Here is a 23606-nt window from a genome sequence, read left to right as displayed (position 1 = left end):
ATTTCTGTTCTCATCCCGAAGCAAAGTTCTTAACCCGAGGTACTATTTCTGGGTCTGCAGAGTCTGTAACCTGAAGCATATGTAACCTGAAGTGTATGTAACCCGAGGTACCACTGTATGAGTAGAATGCGTGCTTTTATTTAAAATGCATCTCTGGGTTATTTGTGGGGCATAGGAATTTGTTCTTTTTTTTCTTCTTTCCAAAATATAGTCCGTTCCCTCACAAGGTCTGAGGGACAGTGGACCAGCCCCCCTGCTGAAAAAGTTTGCTGACCCCCTGCTCTAGACACACCCATGGGCTTCATCATAGAGGGGGGCGGAGATTGGGAAAGAAACTGAAGACTGGATGGGAAAAAACAAACAAACCAAAGCACACAATGTTACTGTCATAGACATAGCCAATATTCACAACTTGGAAAGTAGCAATAATTCATGTGGCCAATCAAGCACAATCGGGTAGAGATATTTTGTTGATTAAGTGGTATATAAACATTGCAAAATAAAAATAAACAGAAACAAAACATACTGAAGCATTAAAAAGCACATTACAAATTCTGAATATTGATGGACCAGTTCATGCTAAGTGAAACCCATGGCACACCCTAAGTATAAAATGAAATGGTCTGTATTCCCATTTTTTGTAATATGTAGATTAGCAAAATATTGATGTTCACGGCATCATCAGATAGCACAGGGATTTTACATCAACCAAGACATAAAATGAAAAATTTATTTGATTAAATTTTTCAAGAACAAACCTGCATTGGCTACATCTAAACACCCAATGCTTTAAAATAGGTTCACATCAAAGCTATACAAACCAAACATGGTAGATACAAGATAATTGCTATTTACAAATTTCATATACATAAGGTAAAACTCACAGATAAAACGGTATCAAGACCTTACAAAAGGAGAAAGACAAAACTTTAAAAATAGAACACAATCAGATGCATTTTAATGAGTTCTAAAATTGTTCAAGATTCAATGGTTTAAAAAAATTATCCTTCAGCGCCATCTTACCACTAGGACAAAAGAGAAATAAGTGCATCCAGAAATTTGCTCCGATCTTCCATTTTCAATTCAATAACTAAAACAATAAAAGAAATGTCTGTAATGGCACAAATACTGGAGAGATAGCATATCACAGCATGATGGACCTGTTCTATATTACAGTGACAACTTGATTTAAACATTTTCCGGCGGTAATAATAATAATTTATTACTTATACCCCGCCCATCTGGCTGGATTTCCCCAGTCACTCTACATTTCTAAGAGTCAATTTAGAAGCCACCGCTACCAGTATTAACTTGTAACCATTGCACATGTAGCATTCATTTTAGGACTAGTTAACCTAAGGGACACGGGTAGCGCTGTGGGTTAAACCACAGAGCCTAGGACTTGCTGATCAGAAGGTCAGCGGTTCGAATCCCTGTGACGGGGTGAGCTCCCATTGCTCAGTCTCTGCTCCTGCCAACCTAGCAGTTTGAAAGCACGTCAAAGTGCAAGTAGATAAATAGGTACCACTCCGGCGGGAAGGTAAACGGCGTTTCTGTGTGCTGCTCTGGTTCGCCAGAAGCGGCTTCGTCATGCTGGCCACATGACCTGGAAGCTGTACACCAGCTCCCTCGGCCAATAAAGCAAGATGAGCGCTGCAACCCCAGAGTCAGTCACGACCGGACCTAATGGTCAGGGGTCCCTTTACCTAACCTAAGAAAAGCCATTTTTTCCACAGTGGTCAGCCATGTCTGCGGGTAGGCCGCAAGTTGGACATGACGACAGCAATTCTCTCTTAACGGTTGTTCTCCAGCAACTGCTCCTCAGAGCAACCCTGATGCTACTTCACAGACATCATGATTAGTAGCTACTGAGAGCGTTAGCCTCCATTAATTTGCCCGATCCCATTTTAAATATGTCTATGTTGGCGGCCATCACTTCTTGTGGTAGAGAATTTCACAGTTTAACTATGCCTTGTGTGACATTCTTCCTCTTCCTCAATGTCCCACTCTTCCACTTAGTTGGATGACTCTAAAACTATGAGAGGGAGAAACTGTTTCTTTCTATCCACTTTATCTACACCATACATAATTTTATGTGCCTCTATTATCTCCCTACTCTTACTATTTTCCCTAGAGCAAAAAGCTCCCAACATTGTAATATTTCCTCATAGTTCATTCATTCATTCATGATCATCAATCAAATCACCCAATGACTCACACTCAAAGATAAATGAAGCGTTCCCTTCAAAAAGCACTTTAGTTTAAAGAATATCAGGTCATCAGTCTGTGATGTGGGGTTATTTTTTTTCATACATGCCAGTCATCAGTTGGTCTTGTGCTCATCAACTGATGAGTGCGCACGCTTGAAACTTTAAAACTAGAAGCTGCACTACTTCAGTGCCAAGAAGTAAATACTTGGAGCCGATAAGCCTTTTCCCTCTTTGATCCATCATCCATGCAAAGCAACAGCAGCTACTTGGTTTTAGGGCACATCAGTAGGTGAAGCACATTGTTGGCTCCTGGTGCACATTCCTAGTCTCAGTGATGTTTGACTGCCGCAGCTCTTTTACAAGCTTACAAATACTCAGTAAAGTATTCAGACTTGCACAATTTTCTCTGAAATGTGCCTCATTAAAAAACAAGTAAACAAAGGCATGCATGGAAAAGCCTAAAAGTTGCTGATGCTCTCGCTTATATAAGATATGCAGCATTTACTTACTAGACATGTCAAAATGGTTGTGTAAAGTCCGAGAACTGGTGTTTTCTGCAGCTTTTTCAAATGCTCTTCCAAAAAAGCTAGAGAGGGAGAGAAAAACAAGCATTTTGCATTTCCCCAGAAAGGAAAAGCCAACAAGCATTTAGCCTTTCTCTAAAAAGTACCCCAAGCATCCATTAAATAAGCACACGCGCCAAAAATACAACCATCTAAGGCAGGCATAGGCAAACTCCAGCCCTCCAGATGTTTGGGACTACACTTCCCATCATTCATGACCATTGGTGCTGTTAGCTAGGGATGATGGGAATTGTAGTCCCAACCATCTGGAGGGCCAGAGTTTGCCTATGCCTGGTATTTGGTCCTAGAGTAAAGCGCTGATCTCCCCCCGGTTACAGCCCCCTATACTGCTCTAGAAAGTCCTCCAACCCCCAGGAGCAGTTTTTCAGGGAACGTGGGAGGCTGTAGGGGATTGGCAAAATCCAGTTGCCCCACGTTATACAAGTGCAAAATCGTTTGGTACAACAGCTTAAATTTAACAAGCTGCAAAAATGGCAACTGTGCAAACTATTCCCATACTTCCTTTCCTCCAAAGAGTTTAGGACCCCACCAACACCTCATTTCATCTTTGCAACAACAATACAAGGTAAGATAGACTGAAAGAGTGACTCGCTCAAGACCACCCAGAGGATTTCATGGCTAAGCAAGGTTTTGAACTTGAGTCTCCTTGGTTCAAGTGCAAAATGCAAGCCGCTACACCAGGCTAGTTCTCAGCACGCACCCAAACAACCATACAGAGTTGGCCTCTTTCATTGCAAATGTGTATCTGTTGTTTCTCCTCCCTCCCCACACATACTCCAGAACAATGATCAGACCTGGAAGAGCCAGCTCAGTTTATGGAGCATCTTATCTAAAAGGGCCAGCAAATAAAACTCTTACTTCTTTTTGTCTGAGCTTTCCAGATGAGGTGGAATCCCCACCATGATCACTGTGCCTTGCTCAATGTCCATTGGTGCGGCCATAACCATTGGCAGCAGCTTACAGCGTTTGTTTTTTGTCTGGAAACCAGAAACCACATTGATTACATAAACTTCAAAGACAGAATCAGAAAACTTCAGCTCTGCTTTTTAAAGTACTGATGAGGAGTTAATTTGAGGGTTAAAGTTATCTAAAAAGGATTATAGATCAAACGTTTGCTAGACGTTTTGAGGTTCCTTAGGCAGCAGTAACCAGACAGACGTTGGTTCCAGCAATCACACACAGAGATATTTATTTAAACTTACTGCTCTGCTAGGTTTATGAGATTTTATCTTACCCATATTTAAAAGGAACTCACGTGTGCCTTACAATAAAAATAGTTTAAATGCTGTGCTAAGTTGCTTAAAATGCAATTTAATAAAATTTAGAAACAGAAATTGTTGCAGCACTATGGTGGATGAAATGCATAATTCTTTTCTGAATGTGCTTTTCTTTGGAAAACCTGCTCCTTTTGTAGATTTGCAATGTTCTGCCTTACCAAATGAATAAAAACACATGATGCTCAGAAATAAAACTGTCCTGTAGCATTACTCTTCCAATACAATGCCTTGTTTAAGACAGTTCTTGAGTTAATTTAGAGTACACATAAGAAAGCCTGGGGAAAAACAGAAAGATTGGGGGGAATGTGGGCTCCCTGCATTGTTCTTTTCCCCCCGCCCAGGCCTTCACATCTAACTCTAGAGCCAAAGTAAGGAGCTATATTAAATTGCAGCAAATGGGGAGGGAAGAATTTAACCCTTTTGCCCCTTGCGCCTAACCTAAGAAAAATTGCTTGCCCGAAAGTGCCATTTGTACTGTGTGTACATTTCCCAGTAGCATCACTGGCACTATTTGTTTTTTTTAAACAGTAAACCCACAACGTGCACACATTTAACTTGTGTGCATTCAGCTTTATGCTCTTGGGAAAACATAAAATTAAAAAGGAAAGAAAAAGGGGGCAGACCCCCAGGAAAAATGATTTTGCCAATCCCACCCACCATTGCAACTAATGTTTTTTGACTATACAGTGGTACCTCTGGTTACATACTTAATTCATTCCGGAGGTCTGTTCTTAACCTGAAACTGTTCTTAACCTGAGGCACCACTTTAGCTAATGGGGCCTCCTGCTGCTGCCGTGCCGCCGGAGCACGTTTTCTGTTCTCATCCTGAAGCAAAGTTCTTAACCCGAAGTACTATTTCTGGGTTAGCGGAGTCTGTAACCCGAGGTACCACTGTACACAGTTTTGGCTTTAGGTGTGATCCTCGAAATACAACCAGGAAATACAATACAGGCTTACTGTATGCATTTCAAGCCATATCCTTTGTAATTTGGTCCTTATGAGTACAATTCTATATCACTTCGGCACACCTCTCTTTAAGAGTGCATTTTAAAAGAAAATTGTGCTGTTCAGCATCATGGAGATGATGAGTTGTATCCAGCAGGGCCACTCAACATCCCCCTCCTTTAAATGTGTTCAAGAGGTGTAAGGGAGCTCCTGGAGCAGATGATATGGGTGTGGGGACTGCAGGACATCTCTGAAAATTGCTCCCCCGCCCCATTCTGCTGTGAGAAAAGGTCTTGTCTGAGCAATGCTGCTAGATGCAGAACATCAGCGTAACTTAAGCAAACCCAGAAGGGGAAAAAGAAAATGACTTACAGAACAAACAAATGACTTGAGTAAGTATTTACTAAGCAAGCATAACGATACTGGTCTGGAGAACAATTTCACATCTGGTGTGCCCTGGGAAGGAAAAAAGAGATATAATTACTAAACCCGCCCCCAAAGGCAGTAATTTCCATATACAGGTTATAGGTCCTTTTCTACATGTATACCAGGCCACTGGGTCCTTTTTCTCACCAACAGATTCTCTTGCTGAGATTCAAAAGGTTCTTGTCAAGCAGTATGCAGGGCTATTATTAAAATAAATGAAAGTTCAGCTGTGCAGCTGCTTTCCTGAAGGTGATTACTGAACCACCTGGATCACAAATCTACCACCATCAACGCATAGTATTTCTTACCTGCCCTTCACCACAAACTCCCTGGGGCAGGTTGCAACAATTTTTAAAAATACAATACTAAAATCAGTTAAAATGAAGTGTACAGTGTCTGGTATCCTTGCAAGTTTCACTCAAAGCCCTGTTTTCATGCAGAGTGAAATCTTAAGATGTTAAAGGAAAAAAACACTGCACTCTTCTGGGCTCCATAATGCAGGGCCAAACATTGCAGATTTGCAATCAGATCTCTTTATATTTCTTTTAAAAGCACTTCCACCATCTAATCTAAATTTGGCTCTGAAAAGCTGTAGATACAGCATGTGTCAAGTGTGTGAAGCTAAAACCATTCAGTTTAGAACTTCAAGCTTGTTAACGTAAATGAAGTGTTTTAAAAGTACAGCACAGAACTGAGAAACAAGTCCAGGCAAATTTTACCTCCATGAGATAACAGTAAAGGAACGGTCCCTGATTGATTACAAGATTGGTGCAGATACAGCTGGCTATGGTCTGCTGAATTGCACGAAGTTGCTTTTTGGCTAGTTCCAGCCCTTGATGCAACTTGTCCAGGTTACTCCTGAAAAAAAAAGGAAAACAGAAAGAAGCTTACTTTACCAGAGAAGAGAAAAACCTGTACTGAAGACTTCTTAATTTATTATCAGTAACCACTTGCTTGGTACATTCTTATTGACCTTGAATTTTTTATGTAACAGTTTAGAATGCCTTACTGCCAATCAGTTGTGGGTAAAAAAAATATTAAAAAGCAGATTTGAATGAGCTTGAAAAACTATGTGTGTTACCTGGAAAGACTATCCAAAGCTTTGATGAAATTGTCAGTTCCACTTTCGTCCTTCTCCATGTTCTCCATTAAAGAAGCAGCTGCATACACCACATCACTTGCTAAAAACTTATTTTTAAAACCAAACTGGATGCTGAAGGTTTGTACTCTTAAATTCTTCATTCTGCAAAACCAAATTAAGTCAAAGGAGAGATGTTAAAAGCGTTTTTTACATCGCTACTGCTGTCTTAGCACTGAACATACTATATACACACACCATGAAAGTAGCTAAAGCAATCATGAATTTAATGTTCTAAAGGCCATTTCTGGAAGACTACCTAATAACAAAACTCTGTCCACCTGAATCCCTTCCCTATGTAGCTCATGGCAATATGTAGGAGCTTGTCTTTCTCTCAGTTTTCCTTATTCTTTTCCTCTTCCTCTCATTTTTCTAGGCATTTCCCTGCTCCAATCCTCATTTCCTTGGCCTAACACTTAACACTTTCTGCTTGCCTTGACTAGGATTAGATCAACTCAGTTCAGCTGGTGGCAGCTGAAGAACTCTGCCTGCCCTGCCATTTCTGTGATATCAGGGCAGCTAGTCCAATCAACAGTCAAACAGTTCCTTTTAGAGCATTACTATTTATAAATAGTACTTTTCCCCCTAGGCACACACCAAAAAATCATGTTTTTAAAAAATCATGTTACTTTAAAGGTAAAGGGACCCCTGACCATTAGGTCCAGTCGTGACCGACTATGGAGTTGCGTGCTCATCTCGCTCTATAGGCTGAGGGAGCCGGTGTTTGTCCGCAGACAGCTTCCGGGTCATGTGGCCAGCATGACTAAGCCGCTTCTGGTGAACCAGAGCAGCACATGGAAACGCCGTTTACCTTCCCGCCGGAGTGGTACCTATTTATCTACTTACACTTTGACATGCTTTCGAACTGCTAGGTTGGCAGGAGCAGGGACGGAGCAACGGGAGCTCACCCCGTTGTGGGGATTCGAACCGACAACCTTCTGATTGGCAAGTCCTAGGCTCTGTGGTTTAATCCACAATGCCACCAGCGTCCCTCATGTTACTTTAGAAATCACTAAAACAACCCTGCAAATTAGGTTTGTGTTATAATCTCCATATATCACCCTAAGACCCTGAGCTCCTTGGAAGGTGTAATAAATAAAAATATTTGTGAAATAGTAAGCAGCAAGGGCAGACCTGCTAGCAGTGCTTTAGTTTATTTTTTAAAAAATTGATGAACTGTTCAATAGTTGGTTGAAAGTTTAGTAGACATGTAAGGGCAAGGGTGGGTTTCTGCTTCTGCTCAATCCAGACAGGCTACAATACACTTTTAGGCCATCACACAGAGATTAAAAGGTTTACTAAGACTTCCAAATATGTAAAAAAGTGTTTTACCCAAACTTATTTGCAGATTCTTCAATCATCTCCTGTAGATTCTCTTTCAAGGAAATGTCCATAGAGTGAAATTTCTGTTTTACTTGCTTCAAAGGTAAGCTGAGGGAGAGGAGTGGGGGTGGGGAAGAGATCACATTTTCAGTGATAAAGCAAGTCTGCCAAGTCACAATATCTTCATGTTCATTATTCAAAAACTAATAAGAATAATAATTTTTAATATCCCGCCCTTCCCAGTTCAGAAAACTGAGCTCAGGGCGGCTAACAACAAATCTAAAACACTTAACTGATGCAACAAAAAAACAGCATAAAATACAGTATAAAACGTGAATAACAATAAATTCAGAATTCAAAAATCAATTTAGGGGGAAATCCATCCCATAAACATCAGGGCTGGTTAGTTAATGGCTGTTTTCTAACTGAATATAGAAGACTGCCTTAAACTGAATCAAGCCATAAGGCCATATAGCTCAGTAATTGTCTACACTGAATGGCAGGATTTCAGACCAGTTGTACCTGGAGATGCTAGAGTTTAAACATGGAACTTTCTGGAGATGTTCCCAATAGTCTAGGTGAAAGCACGTCAAACTTTGCCTGGCTTGGCAGCCTTGCTCATGACCCACTACCTTGCTCAAGCTCCACTACCTTCAGCCATCCAAATGACTCTCCCAATTCTCCTTTGCCCCTTATGCAAAGGCCTGCATGCAACATTATCCATGCAATGCCTCCTCTTGCTTCCTTCAAAATCCACCTTCAGAACCATTCCTGCAAATCCTTTGTCTCAATCCTCTAGTCCAGGGCCAGTGAACTGGATCCACCTAGTGCTCCAGATCCTGACCTCTCCAAGTCTGCAGGGCACTCCTGTCAATCACCTAACATCTCCATGACAGCAGATGAAGTATTTCATTCCCGGCACAACTGGAAATCAAACCGCAAGGGCAAAGGCTGAGGGCTTTGCAGACACTGCCAATCAGCAGATTGGGAATGCCTACAAACCCTGCTGTGGGCAGGGAATCAGTCGGGCACAGGGGTTCCCCATCACAAGTCCTCATGCCCTACTGTGAATAAGCCTGTTAACTAAAATAAATGCAAATCCTCACCCCCCCCATTATCCTTTTCTCCATTTTGCTCCCCTTTCTATGTAGTATCCCCTGTGCTTTCTATTGTAAACAATTCAGAACAAGGACCTATTCTCCTGAACTTTGTAAAAGAGCCACACACATTGATGCTGCTATATATTATATACAAACTCTTTATTTATTTAAAATCTCCTTATTAACTCACCCCATATCAGCAAGGAATTCGTGAAGCCTCTTCTGACCTTGCACAGACCAAAGCTTGAAGCTGGCCGAAGTGTAGCAGGTATTACAGAGGCTTTCATACAGAGACCAATGTTGATAGAGCGCAAGGCACAAGCTAAGACCATCGATAAGAATTAGGAAAAGTACGTAATTACAGCAGGTTGGATCAAAAAAGCCTATTGCATTCTAGTTCAAAATGACTTGTCTGGATCACAATGCCCTGCTTCAGATATGGCAGGGCTGCTTCAATAAACCATAGTTTGTTGGAGCATGAACAAATGCCAACCCCAAGTCCTCCCTCTCCTGCGTCTGGTTGTTGAGGGACTTTCCTGGTTTCAGAGACCAGCTTCCAGAGGGGAAAGGGAAGGCAAGAGCGCAAGAGCTCATCGCTCGCTTGTGCTCCAATAAACAGGTTGCTTTGAAATAGTGCCATTATGTCTGAACTGAACCACTCACAGACTGAGTGCCCAAACTGCAAACCAAAACCCACTTATTTATTGCAAAGTGCCCAAAGTTTTTGAGCTTTTTGGGGAGACTCCCCAAAGATGCTGAGCTTTTTTGGGGGGAGACACAACAGAAAAATCCCCGCGGGTCTTGCCATCTCCTTCCCTCTTCCCCCCTCCCACCCTGCTAGCTGGCTGGCTCGCTCTCAAGCTGCTGCGATGGGGAGGACAGAGCAGCCCTTAGGCCAGGTGAGCGGCGCCAGGAGAGGGAGAGCCTCCACCCCAGCCAGCCGGTCCAACAGCCGTGACTGCCTGCCTGTTCCCCGCCCGTGATCCCGGCGTGGTCTTCCCCATCTTCCTTCCTCCCTCCCTCCAGCAATGTCGCCGCAGCGAAGGGGTGAGGCTGGGTTGGGCCAGGCATGCGGCGGGTACAAGTGCCTTCCTAACCCAGGCAGGTCGGGCCCACGGGAGGCGAGGGGCCTGCAGAGGATTGGAGCTGGGGGGGAGGCAGAGGAAGGGAATGGGCGAGGCCTGGATTGGAGTAGGGAGCTGGGAACTACCACGCCGCACTGAAAAAGGCGCAGAAAAAAAATCACAAGGAAGGTCAAATAACGAATGCTTTTGCGCCCAATCAGAAACAGCCACTGCCACAGCCAATTGAAAAACAGACCAATTGCCAAATACAATTGCGGCTACCAGCAAAAAAAAGGGGGGGAAGGGGGGGAGAAAAGGTTCCGGGTTTAAGCAGCGGACGCACACAGTAGTGTGGGGAGGAGCGGGAGCACAAATGGAAAAAACAACAAAACAACAGTGCGGATGGCGCATGTGCCAGGAGTGAGGGCTCTGTGTGCCCACTCTGGCATGCGTGCCATAGGTTCGCCACCACTGGCATAGGCAATGCAACAACTGGTACTACAAACCACTTCACCCAAGTCTTAGAAATATTTCCGCAAAGTAATTTAGAAGGATACTCATATTCAAATGCTATTCTCATGCAGTCAATAGAAAGAGAATTTTCTTCATCCCCGTTGCGATGGTTATGCCGAGATACATGCCGCTGCAGAGACCCAATGTCTGTTACGTATTTCATTCTTTTTACAGAGAAAACAGATACGAAATAGTTAGTTCAATCTCTTTTCCCGGCAGCTCTATTATCTGCCTTTTAAATATTAAATGTCTTTTGGAGAAAGAATGAGCAAAAAAATATACTGATATCTACCAGTAGATCTCTAGGGGATGAGCAGATTTGCAAGGGTTTATGTTTGACAACAGTGAAGGTGTTTTCTATGTTAGGTTGGTAAAATTAAGAAAAATATGGGAGAAGCCAGAAGTGGAATTTAGGAAGGGCTGCAAGATTAGTTCTGGTACTAAACTCAAATTACGGAGCTCAGCATGTGCTTTGTAGATGCCCTGCTCCTTAATGGTATGAAAATGTATGTCTGCCACCCTCACCCACTGTTTTGCAACTAGCTCTGATTGGTAGAGTGTAGGGTTCTATAGAAAAGGAGATAAAATTTCACCATTCCTGCTTTCAGGATATTCAATGTGGAAAGAAGTCAATTCATTAGAAACAGCTTGCCAGTAAAATGCATGCTGTAAAATTCCTTTGACATTATAAGGGAATGACGTCTATTGTCTCTCAAATACAATGCAGCCTTAGCAAATGCTATAAATACTGTGCTTCTCAGAAAAAACAAGTTTCCCAGTTCATTGCAGAATTGGGGATCGCCTCTAACACATGAAATGGGCATGCCTCTTTAAAAAGTAATTTCTGTCCTCACCATAATTGCATAAATTAAAGGATTCAATTTGTTATAAAATTACTTATTTAATTCCCTCTTTCTGTCCAGTCACAAGGACACCCAAAGCAGCTAACAATTTAAAAATACCTATTTGAATAGAATATTTACTGCTCACTTACTGAGTGATTTTGTCTTGAATCCACTGGTCTGTTAGTCCAACAATAGCCCACCTAAAAAGCAAATCAAAACTGAATCAAGAATTTGTAGATATTCTCTGTCTGTCCTTGCTGAGACTGAATAGTGAACAAATATTTAAAAGGTTCCCCGAAGACTTTAAGGTGCTATTCTATACCTTAGCCTACCTCCATCGTACAACTCCCATCAGTCCAGTAAGCATGGCCAATAATCAGGGATGGGATTTATATTTCAAAACATCTGGAGGACAGAAGGATAGAAGCTGCTATACCTACTTACCTGGGAGTAAGTCCCATTGAACTCAATGGGACTTATTTCCAAGTAGACACGTCTAGGGCTTCACTTTAAATATTTCAGATAAGCTTTCAGGTACTCACAGGTATGCCTAGCTAGCAAGTAGAAAATATTTCCCCACACTTTCCAATGGAACATTGGAAGCTGCTTCTTAACAACTCAGACTACTGGTATAACTACCCAGTTCTGCCTATTTCAATTGGCAGAAGCCTTCCCAGGCTTTTACCAGTTCTGCTCCCTGGGTTCCTTTTAACTGGCAATATCAGGAACTGAGCATGGACGATTCTGGATGTATCTCTATTGGATGTGAAATTGTTTTTATGTATGAAATGTTTTTTATTGTTCAATCATCTTGTTTTAAAGGAAGCAATTATTGAATGGAAATAAATCATAGAATGTATGAAAATACATACAGCTATGAATGACATTTAATGCCTGTGCCTCAAGGACATTTCCTTTTATATCTGCCTTATTAATAGCATACAATCAGTGTTGGAAACTCAGATATATAAGCTAGGTGCCAAATGGCTCCTTAAACCAGGGTTACCAAAACGGAATGCCTAGTTGCCATTTGGGGGCCAGACAGCTCAAAAGTTGTATTTTCCAATATGACTTTCTGGTTCCTGAAATTCATTCTGATTGTGCAGATAAGATATCACAGACAGAATTCTACAGGATGGGTTGCTAGTGTGTGAAAACAGTCGAGATGCAAGGACAGCCCAGGCATGCACCTCCAGATGGTGGAGACGACAGGTGCCATCCTGGCACCCGGGCATCTTCACTTGGTCGCAAGTGGCCGATAAAGGTAAAGGTACCCCTGACCATTAGGTCCAGTCGCGGATGACTCTGGGGTTGCAGCGCTCATCTCGCTTTATTGGCCGAGGGAGCCAGCGTACAGCTTCCGGGTCATGTGGCCAGCATGACTAAGCCGCTTCTGGCGAACCAGAGCAGCGCACGGAAATGCAATTTACCTTCCCGCCGGAGCGGTACCTATTTATCTACTTGCACTTTGATGTTCTTTTGAACTGCTAGGTTGGCAGGAGCAGGGACCGAGCAACGGGAACTCACCACATCACAGGGATTCGAACCGCCAACCTTCTGATCGGCAAGTACTAGGCTCTGTGGTTTAACCCACAGCGCCACCCGTGAAAGTCAGGTGCAAAATGTGCCTGGCGAATTTCAAACACTGCATCGAATGGAGGGCCTCATTTGTAGAATTCCACCATTAAAAAACCTGTTTAGTAAAGCATCAGGGATTATGATCTCACCCTAAAAAACTTGAAATAGTAGTTTATATGACATCCGTAAGAGCATGAGAAATGCTTTCAATGGATTTTCCTCTTCAGTAGAGCAATTGGCAGGGGCATTTCTATACAGGTTGGAACGCATCTGGAAGCAAGTCAGCAATACTACTACCACAAACTAAATTACATACCACAACATGTCATTTAAGTCTTTAGACATTATCCATGCCAAGTCAAACATCATCATGGCAGACTACAAGAGGAGAAAAACAACAATTAATAGCTGAGTGTGATTGGGGAAGGACAGATTTTTCCACACAAACAAATGTTTTCAGCATCTAGCAGGGGCAGCATTACTACTCTTACAAAAGTAAGGAGCAGCCATGGCTTGCTACAGTCTCTTCAGAAACTGAACTAATTACAACATCTGTTATTAACTGTTGTTGCTCATTTCTGAAAGCAGCAGCACACAAGAGCTCGGCCTCAAACTGTACAGGAGTGACCTGAGCTTTCTGCTCCCTCCCTACACCTGCACATTCAGAATACAGCACCACCACTCAGAAGTCTGTCGGGGGCAGCTGAATATGTAACTCATATCATCACCAAGGTTTGGGGGATAACAAGACAACCAACATGCTTATGTGTAATTAACACATGAAGGGGTTAATATCATAGAGTAAGCTGTCCTGCTATGTTAGCTTCCTCTCACCTTGAGAGGAACTAGGTAATCATGCCTCTCTTTACCCCCAAGTCTGCCTATGAAGCTCAACATGTGAGGTCTGAGCTGGTTGCTGCAACTCAGACTGCATGCCTCTCAGAAACCAATCTTGAGTTCCTATACCAATATTTAGGAACTTTCACCACTTTGTAACTAACCCAAGTTTTACCGCCTGTGCAATTTTCTGAAGTACAGTAATCGGCCCTTTGAAAGTTTGTAAGTAAACCGATTTTTAACCTACCAAATGTGTGTTTTTTTCCTATAATGGGGGAAGAGGGAAGTTTTGGAATTCACAAGGGAATGTTTTAAAGGTCTAGCAGCCTGTATTTCCACGCTTTACTTTGCTGCATATTTTGTGATTTTAAATCTCTGCAAATAGTACTTGCCCCAAATTGTACTCTCTCCAAATAGTACTTGCCCCAAATTAGATCTTGGCATTCAGGAATGTGTGTGTGTGTGTGTTCCCAATATAGTATTTTCCTGAAGTGAAGATGCACTCCCATTAGAAATCACTCTCTTATCGTTTGTGTATAAGTAACACTAATTGCTAAACTTATTTATCCCTGAAAAGCAGCATGGTTCAAACGTTTCCCCATTCTCATAGAAAGGTTAAAAACTACTGCAAAAATGTATACCCAAGAAGAGGGTCAGGGGCTTTTCTAAAGATGTGGCATGACAACAGAGCCAGAAACACAGAATTTATTTATAAAGAATATATATGCTGCTACTAGCTGAGCTTCCTTTCCACAAAGTAAGGCATCCTGAACTAACTGCTATTAATTTTGCAAAGTAATAACATCTTCACTTGAAAAAATGGTTCTCCTTCAAGGTCTACTGATGCTGATATTTGATACTCACTGAAGTCCCATGATATTCATACTGCTCATAGTCAAACAGAATTTCTTGCCTGAAGAAGAGAAAGAAGTCATGGGGTTTATTCAATGTAGCACTAAGTTAAAGGCACTTAGCCATGTAGTTGTGCTGCAGGACTGTCGTTGTACAAGGGAAAACACAAGTACAGTGGTACCTCTAGTTATGTACTTAATCCATTCTGGAGGTCCGTTCTTAACCTGAAGCACCACTTTAGCTAATGGGGCCTCCCGCTGCCGCAGCGCGATTTCTGTTCTCATCCTGAAGCAAAGTTCTTAACCCGAGGTAATATTTCTGGGTTACCAGAGTCTGTAACCTGAAGCATCTGTAACCTGAAGCGTATGTAACCCGAGGTACCACTGTACATAACTGAAGATTTATTTATTTATTTCATAAAATTTATAGTGCTTGACTGTAGAAAGCAGTTTACAAAACAGATTACACAACAAGAATCATCTGTTGAAAAACAAACTTCTGCTAATGAAATTGTTGATTTGGGTTCTTTTGCTCTGCAGCTTTTAAACGCTGCCCTCCGCTAGCACAAGGGCTCTTCCACTAATGAACAAAGAATGCTGTACTCCAACAATTGTTATGTACAAAAGGTTAAACTTGTAAAAAAATATTTCCATGATGTAATGTGGAAAAAGAGAGCCAACCCAATCAAAAACACCCCATTGTGTATGCAGAACTCTTACATGCAAAGGTTGCCCTGTTTATTTTCATGCAAGGAAACACTAGATCTAGCTATATATTATAACTGCTGCCTCCACTGAAGCAACTGGGGAGTCTTTACAGGCCAAAAAATTTTGTGCGCAGGAGAGATCCTGTACCCACAAGAAATAAAGTGGAACCTCAGTTTTCGAGGGTCTTGGAAGTCGAATGTTTTGGCTGTGAAACGCCGAAAACCCGGAAGTAACTGCTTTGGTTTTTGAATGATTTTTGGAAGCTGAATATGCCACGTGGCTTCCGTTTTGGCTTCCGTTTTGAGTTTCCCTATTGTATTGAGGCTTCCACTTTCAGTTTTTGAACATTTCGGAAGCTGAAGGGTCTTCTGGAACGGATTACGATCGAAAACCGAGGTTCCACTGTATTTGGATTTGGGGAGGAAACACAAAGAGGCAGTGGCGTAGCGTGGGGGTGCAGGGGGGCCGGCCGCACCGGGCGCAACATCTGGGGGCGCGCGCTCGCACTCACAGCTCTCTGCCCCTACCTGGCTCACTCACTCTCTCTCACTGCAGTGCTGGCTGTGCGAATCCGAGCCGCCGGGTCACCGCCCACTGTGGAGGGGGTGGGTGCCAGGTGTGCGGTGCGGAGAGAGAGAGCGAAGGACTACCTGGGGGAGGGACAGTGCAGCGGCCACCCAGCGCAGCGCTGAGCGCGGGAGGGAACCACACCAGACCAGACCAGGCAGCAGCAAGAAGAAGCTGGCAGAGACGGCAGGTTAGGGGTTAGGGGGCGCAAATTACTTGCCTTGCCCCGGGTTGGGGTGCAAATTACTTGCCTTGCCCCGGGTTAGGGGGCGCAAATTACTTGCCTTGCCCCGGGTTAGGGGGCGCAAATTACTTGCCTTGCCCCGGGTTAGGGGGCGCAAATTACTTGCCTTGCCCCGGGTTAGGGGGTGCAAATTACTTGCCTTGCCCCGGGTTAGGGGGTGCAAATTACTTGCCTTGCCCCGGGTTAGGGGGCGCAAATTACTTGCCTTGCCCCGGGTTAGGGGGCGCAAATTACTTGCCTTCCCCCAGGTGCTGACAACCCACGCTACGCCACTGCAAAGAGGTAATCAACAAAGCCTTTCCTACTAAAGGTGACCAATTTCTATCCTTGATAATATCCTTCCATCCAATTAATGCCACATCATAGAATGATAGGCTGTAAGGAACCCCAAAGGGTCATCTAGTCCAACCCCCTGCAATACAGGAATCTCACTAAAGCACCCATGACTGATGGCCAACCAACCTCTGCTTAAAATTTAATTGCCTGAGAGCTATTTTTGAACCTATAACATATTTTAAAACACAACTGCTGAGAACAGATTTTTGTCTTCACGTTATATAAGCTAAGCAATTTTTTAAAAAAAGGAATAAAGATACACTTTCTATGATGCACTAACCACGTCAATATTTCAGAGCTTGCAATCTCAATTTTACCATTAGACAGAACAACAGAAGTATGTGTATAATCTGAAGACATACCTGCGTGCCTCCCACTCTCTTCTTTGCCGTCTTTTCATTGTTCTTTCCACTATTTCCTGCAGAGATTACAATAGCAATTTACATTTCCCTTCTCTGTCCTTGTCACAACTGATTATAAAGTAATCCCACAAGTAGTGCCTGAAAGAACGGTCACCTACTGAATTCTAACTCCCTGAACTTGTAGTTTTTATGTTTATATAGAATGAAGTTCTCAGAAAAAAAAACAACAATAACCCATTTGCTTGCTTAGTGCAGTGTTTTTCAACCACTGGTGTGCTGTGGGAAAAATTGAAAAATTCGAAAGGTTTAAAAATAAAGTATTTTATAATTTTTCATATTTCTGTTTACTTACTATTTCATAATAAAGTAATTATAAAATACTTTCTTTGTGTTTATTTGATTCCTATTCAAGAGAATTACTTTATATATAGTCAATATAGGCACAAAGTTAATTTTTTTAACATTTTCTAATGGTGGTGTGCCTCGTGATTTTTTTCATGAAACAAGTGTGCCTTTGCCCAAAAAAGGTTGAAAAACACTGGCTTAGTGCATCTTCCTTCACTTCCTCATAGCAAAGTGGCTAGTAAATTATGAACGCCTATTTATAAACTTTGCCCTGTGATAGAAATAATTATTTCCCAGAAATGGAAACAAGAAGAAATTCCAACGAAAGAAGAATGGCAGACAAAATTAATGGACTGGGACAAAATGACAGGAAGGATTCGAAACCTGCAGGACCAGAGATTTACAGAAGATTGGAAGAAGTATATGAATTATTTGAAGAGCAACTGTAATCAACAAATTACGCTAGTAGGATTACAAGAAGCTTTGTAAGGAGAAATATACGAAGTGTTACAAAGTATAAAAAGATAGAGATATTGGTTATAAGTTTGAAATGTAATAGGGAGGATAAGAAATACATACGGAAAGATTAGATTGGAAAATTTTCAGACAAGATTGATGGAAGTCAAAAATTTGAATAAGATGGAAAAGTATGTTTAATTACTGTTGAAAATGATATGTTAAAAAAACTAATAAAAATTATATTTAAAAAAACACAATTATTTCCCTTTAATACATGGGTATATTTTATTTAAGCTTCCATGATTTAAGGAACTAACCTCTTCAAATCGCCTCCGCTTTCCTGAAGGCTCTGAACCATCACTTTCATTACCAGAATCTTCCTCCTCCTCCTCGTCCCTAAAGATATCATCATAGGCAGGAATTTCAAGGTCATCATCTTGCTTTACCAATAGTTTGATCTAGTAAAAGAAAATGCTTAATTAAATAAAACATTTTAATGAAATAACGATTCAAGTGAAAGATAATTAACAATCATTAACAAGTCAATAAAACAATTACAATCTATAAAACACTATTAGCTAATCAGCAACAAAACAATAACAAAACTAAGCATCACAACTACAGCAAATGTCATCTTATATGGTGAACAAATCAATATGGAATTTATGATCTATAAAACAAGACAATCTATTGGAATTTCACCCATGCCAGTTTAAGGAGCCAGAGTATGTCCTAGAAGCAAAGGATCCACCTATAAATTCTTATCTATCACAATGTGAATGGATTCTGGTCAACCATTTTCTCAAGAAGCAGAATTTACCTGTGACTCGTTGTAAACATTCACTATATTGATAGGCCTGTGTGTGTCACAGACAAAGAAAACACAGTCTTCTTCAGGTTGCAGGACATCAAGTAGATCAACATTGGCACCGCAATTTATGAGAACAAAATACTGGAACTGCAAATAAGGAAGTCATATTACTATGCAAGTAAGACTGTTGTTGTTTATGAAATGCTGGCCCATATCCAAAAGATTAATGCTTCCTTTAGTCTCATATCCTCAGGGCTATTATGAAATATTAGCTCTTTACGTTTCCTGAGAGAAAATATAGCTAATTCCCTGGGACTACAGAAAGCAATTAGTCTTCCTCTAAGTTGTCCACAACAGAATCTAACATGACACTGTTTAATCTGAGAACTCAGGTCACCCACAGCAATAAAAAGTACCGTATTTTTTGCTCCATTGGACGCACCGGACCATAGGAGGGGGAGAACAGGGGGAAAATTTTTTTTCTTGTTCTCCCCCTCTAAAACAAGGTGCGTTCAAGGTACATTCACCAGAGCTTGTGGGGCTGGCGGTGGGGGGAAGTGCTGCTTTCCCCCACTGCCAGCCTCAAAGATCCCTGAAGCCTTTGGAGCACAACGCCCCGCTGCCCTGGAGAGGCTGTGCGCGCAGCCATCCCCAAGCTAGAGCAGCGAGACGGAGCCCTCCGTCTCGCTGTTCTGGCTTGGGAACAGCCTTGCCAGTTTCTGCAGGACAGCAGGGTGAAGGCACCCTGCTGCCCTGGAGAGGCTGTGCGCGAAGCTATCCCCAAGCTAGAGCAGCGAGATGGAGCGCTCCGCAGTGCTCCGTCTTCCTGTTCTGGCTTTGGGCTTAGCAGCACAGCCTGCATTCGCTCTATAGGACGCACACACATTTCCCCTTAATTTTCGGAGGGGAAAATGTGCGTCCTATAGAACGAAAAATACGGTAATTAACTCCCGTGCAGAATCAGTCACATGTGGAGAAGGGCTATAACTCAGTGATACTGCATCTATGTTGCATACAAAAGCCCTCAGGTTCATTCCTTAGCATCTCCAAGTAGGGCTAGCAAAGGAAATTCTGGAGAGCCATTGAATATTACATTATGTGGATCAATGATCTGGCTTAGCTTCATATGCTAACTCTTCATAAGAGTGGGCTGGACTACTGTAATAAGATGTAGGATTATTTGGGAGGAAGCACCAATGGAATTAATAGGATTTCCTTCTTATCAAATACACATAGCGCTTTTAACATGAGATGCTAGAAAGGAAATGGATTTTTTAAAAAATCCTAATTATGTTTTTACCTGATCTTTATGTTCAAGAAATGCAGTTTCAAGTTCTTGCCATCCAGATACTGGGACTAAAGTATACTGCACATGATCACACTGGAATAAAGCCTCAAAAGAAATGAAAGTGACATTTTAGAGGAAGAGGTAAGCAAGCCACCACCATTAGTTTAATAATGAAGCTTATGGCTTTTGCTCAGCAGCAGTTTGAGCAAGGCCAAACATGTATCACACTGTCATATAAAAATAAATAAGATTTACTTGAAGACAAGTACAAGAATCCAAGCAATCAAAAATTCACAAAGTTCTGTAAATAAAACATTGTTTAATCATCAATTTTTAGTGCCTGTTTTGCACTCTAAATATGGTAAAGTGTCCCAAATAATATAAGTGTGAAAAGGATTTCACTGCTTATTAGCCTTTGGCTAATTCAACAATCTATAGCCTTTTAAACTGGTGTGTGTGTGTGATTGTTTTTGTTTGTTACTATGGCGTTTATTTTTGTTTTTTTATATTGTGAAGTCTGTGACTCTCAGAGGAAGGGCAGTATAGAAATTTAATAATAATAATAATAATAATAATAATAATAATAATAATAGTAAATATACTTATATATACTCCATCTTTTTCCTTGACAGGAACTCAAGGCAGTTTAAAGATAAAACACTGCTTAATTTAGATATAGTTTTGCTTATCAGGTGACAGTATTTTAACTGCACAAACAAAGGCTGCAAATTCCCATCTCTCCATCAACCAACAAAAACTTTCATGCTGGGTTACATCCAATGGAGTAGATCCCTTGAAATTAATGGAAACGACGAAGTTGGACCCATTAATTTCACTGTGTCTACTCCCAGTAGAGCTTAGCTGGATACAATATTAGAAAACTAGACTCCCCTCATCTTTGCACACAGGTCAATTTACACCCATTTTGACTTTTGCACATTAACAGGACATAAAAAGGAGACTTACTTGGAGTATTTTACAAGCACATAGCGCATCTACATCTGAAGCAACAAGAAGTAGCACCCGCTACCAAAAAAAGAAAAGAGAGAGAACATTTTCTTTAGTGTCTATGACAATAGCACACTACGAAATAACAATCTGTAACCACTTCATTCATCACAATTCTGGATACAGAAAGAACTTGAAAGAAACTTCACTTGAAGGTGTATAAAAAGTATCCTAGTATATGAGAAAGGAGTCAGTCTAGCTGTCTCTCCAGCATGCTATATTGCTTGGTCAATGTTGCTTTTCCACACTGCAGTACAGTGGTACCTTGGGTTAAGTACTGTACTTAATTCATTCCAGAGGTCTGTTCTTAACCTGAAACTGTTCTTAACCTGAAGCACCACTTTGGCTAATGGGGCCTCCCGCTGCCGGAGCACGATTTCATTCTCATCCTGAAGCGAAGTTCTTAACCCGAGGTACTATTTCTGGGTTAGCAGAGTCTGTAACCTGAAGCGTATGTAACCTGAAGGGTATGTAACCCGAGATACCACTGTACTGAAATGCAAATGCCAACCTGGAGCATGAATTGGGCTTTCCTTTTGGGAGTGCAGTTGCTTGTCCATTTATTTTATTGTGTTATGTTTTTGTTCATGTTTGGTAACAACAGAGGAGCAGCTGTATTAGCCTGTTGTAGCACAAACAACGCGTAAACTTTGGGCATCTAAAAGCCAAACAGATTTAGAAAGCCATCCCATTTGAACAGCTACTGAGGATGGACTAAGCCCAGTTGAGTTCAGTGAACCTCTGAAGTAATAGACAATGTGCAGGTTAGCACACATGCCTAACTGGAGAAAAGCCCTACTGAACCTACTGGCCGTCCCAGTTTCTGATTAAATCCTGGAATGTCATGTTGTTCCTTAGGACGTCCCTATTTTCAGTGGAGAAATGTTGGAGGGTATGCAGTTATGCAACCCCCAGCCAAGGTGATAAGTAACTATACAACCTTTAGAAGACATCTGAAGGCAACCCTATTTAGGGAAGGTTTAACGGTTTTATTATGTTTTTCTATATGTTGGAAGCTGCCCAGAGTGGGTGGGGCAACCTAGGAAGATGTGTGGAGTAATAACAACAACAACAAAATATTATAATTATACATAGTTCCGTATAATTATACAAAGGTCCGTATAGTTAAAGCTATGGTTTTCCCAGCAGTGATGCATGGAAGTGAGAGCTGGACCATAAAGAAGGCTGATCGCCAAACAATTGATGCTTTTGAATTCTGGTGCTGGAGGAGACTCTTGAGAGTCCCATGGACTGCAAGAAGATCAAACCTCTCCATTCTGAAGGAAATCAGCCATGAGTGCTCACTGGAAGGACAGATCCTGAAGCTGAGACTCCAATACTTTGGCCACCTCATGAGAAGAGAAGACTCCCTGGAAAAGACCCTGATGTTGGGAAAGACAGAGGGCACAAGGAGAAGGGGACGACAGAGGACGAGATGGTTGGAGAGTGTTCTTGAAGCTACCAGCATGAGTTTGACCAAACTGTGGGAGGCAGTGGAAGACAGGCCTGCCTGGCGTGCTCTGGTCCAGGGGGTCATGAAGAGTCGGACACGACGAAACGATTAATATAATATAAAACACTCTCTCTCTCTCTCTATATATATATAATGTATGCATATATATATGTATGCATGTATACATATATATGAATATATATATATATGCATATATAATAATAATAATATATAAACAGAAATAATAATAATATTCTATTGCATGATGACGATAAGAAGAGGAAGAGGAAGAAGAATCAACAGGCTGTCCCCATTTTCAACGGAGAAGTGTTGAAGAAGAACGTGCTCGCTTCAACAGCACAGATACGAAACAATAATGACAACAACATCGACCGAGGCCACCCAAGGGGCTTCGGGACTGAGCGAGGCCTTCTCCCTCGGGGCTCTCGCAGGGCCGGCCAGACCCTCTTGGCCCCGCCGGGACCTGCTAACACACACAGCCGGGGAGCCCCGCTCACCTGGTTCACGACCACCTCATAGAAATCTCTGCGAAAGTCCGTCAGGAACATGGCCGGGAAGGCCGGGCTTTCAACCCCCTGAGAGGATCCCGGCGGCGGCAACGGCGGCGAAGGCGAACTGAGGCGGCGATTTGGGCTCCGCTCAAAGGAAGGCGCCAAACCCCTTTGGCTTCGCCCATTGGTCGCCGCGCTCCGAATCTCGCCCAATAGGCTCCCCGACCCGCCCACCGTGCGGCCTCTCTGGCGCTTTGATTGGACGCGTGCTCCGCCCTCCACCGCCCATCGCCCCAAACGGGCAGTTCTGAGGCGGACCGGCAGAGGCCTTTTTGCACAGTTAAGAAGGGAGATTGGGCGGCAAGGGGAAAGGAGGTGCAGTCTTGCTCAGTAGGACGCGACGTCCGGTTCCCGGTTGCGTGTTGGTAGTGGCAGCCTCCATTTGCGAGAAAGAGTGGCGGAAATATTGCAGGGAATGGATGTAAAATTGCATAGGCGTGGGTTAGAGGCTCCCTTTCCTACCAGGGCTTGAAATAATCATTCCTGTATTTAAAAAAAAGGTCGGATCAAAGTTATCACTATTCTCTGGGGCTGCGCTTGCGGGGTGAACCCTGCTAATCTTATTTACATGTTTACGTTGATTGCTATGTATAAAATGTATAAAATATACGATGATACCGACAACATGGTTTTTTCCCAGGCTGCTGCTTAAAGCTCAAAAAGGGAGGCATAGCCGCTTTCTGCCAACCTTGCCCCGCAAGAGGTCTAATCAGAACCGGAAGTGAGGAGTGTGAAGAACACTTCCGTGTCGACCCTAACAAC

General features: G+C 42.3%; 1 protein-coding gene across 1 annotated transcript; it reads right to left on the bottom strand.

Annotated features, from left to right (window-relative positions):
- Positions 1–716: 716 nt before the first annotated feature.
- Positions 717–23018, bottom strand: CDC45 (cell division cycle 45). Its single transcript, XM_081893373.1, has 18 exons — positions 22791–23018; positions 20778–20837; positions 19824–19916; positions 18533–18670; positions 18030–18170; positions 16909–16964; positions 14705–14753; positions 13320–13381; positions 11575–11625; positions 10625–10744; positions 9194–9325; positions 7913–8011; positions 6524–6685; positions 6162–6300; positions 5389–5472; positions 3653–3771; positions 2720–2796; positions 717–1090 (listed from the first exon to the last, which is right to left on the bottom strand). Exons 1-18 carry the CDS (start codon positions 22839–22841, stop codon positions 1026–1028), a joined length of 1698 nt encoding a protein of 565 aa, XP_081749499.1. The 5' UTR covers positions 22842–23018; the 3' UTR covers positions 717–1025.
- Between the last annotated feature and the right edge of the window lie 588 nt (positions 23019–23606).

This window comes from Podarcis melisellensis (assembly GCF_964234715.1).
Source record: "Podarcis melisellensis genome assembly, chromosome: 16".
NCBI classification, from domain to species: domain Eukaryota; kingdom Metazoa; phylum Chordata; class Lepidosauria; order Squamata; family Lacertidae; genus Podarcis; species Podarcis melisellensis.
Note: the sequence above shows the minus strand (reverse complement) of the source record. Positions and strands in the feature narration are given on the sequence as shown.

Bases quoted from the DNA above. Each gene is read 5' to 3' on its own strand.
- CDC45 (XM_081893373.1), bottom strand. From the start codon at position 22,841: ATGTTCCTGACGGACTTTCGCAGAGATTTCTATGAGGTGGTCGTGAAC. The intron at 13,382-14,704 runs GTGAGTATCAAA...CTCCTCTTGTAG, and splicing joins ATGAATATCATGGGACTTCA to TCTGCCATGATGATGTTTGA. The intron at 1,091-2,719 runs GTAAGTAAATGC...TTATTGTTTTAG, and splicing joins CAACCATTTTGACATGTCTA to TTATTGAATTGAAAATGGAA.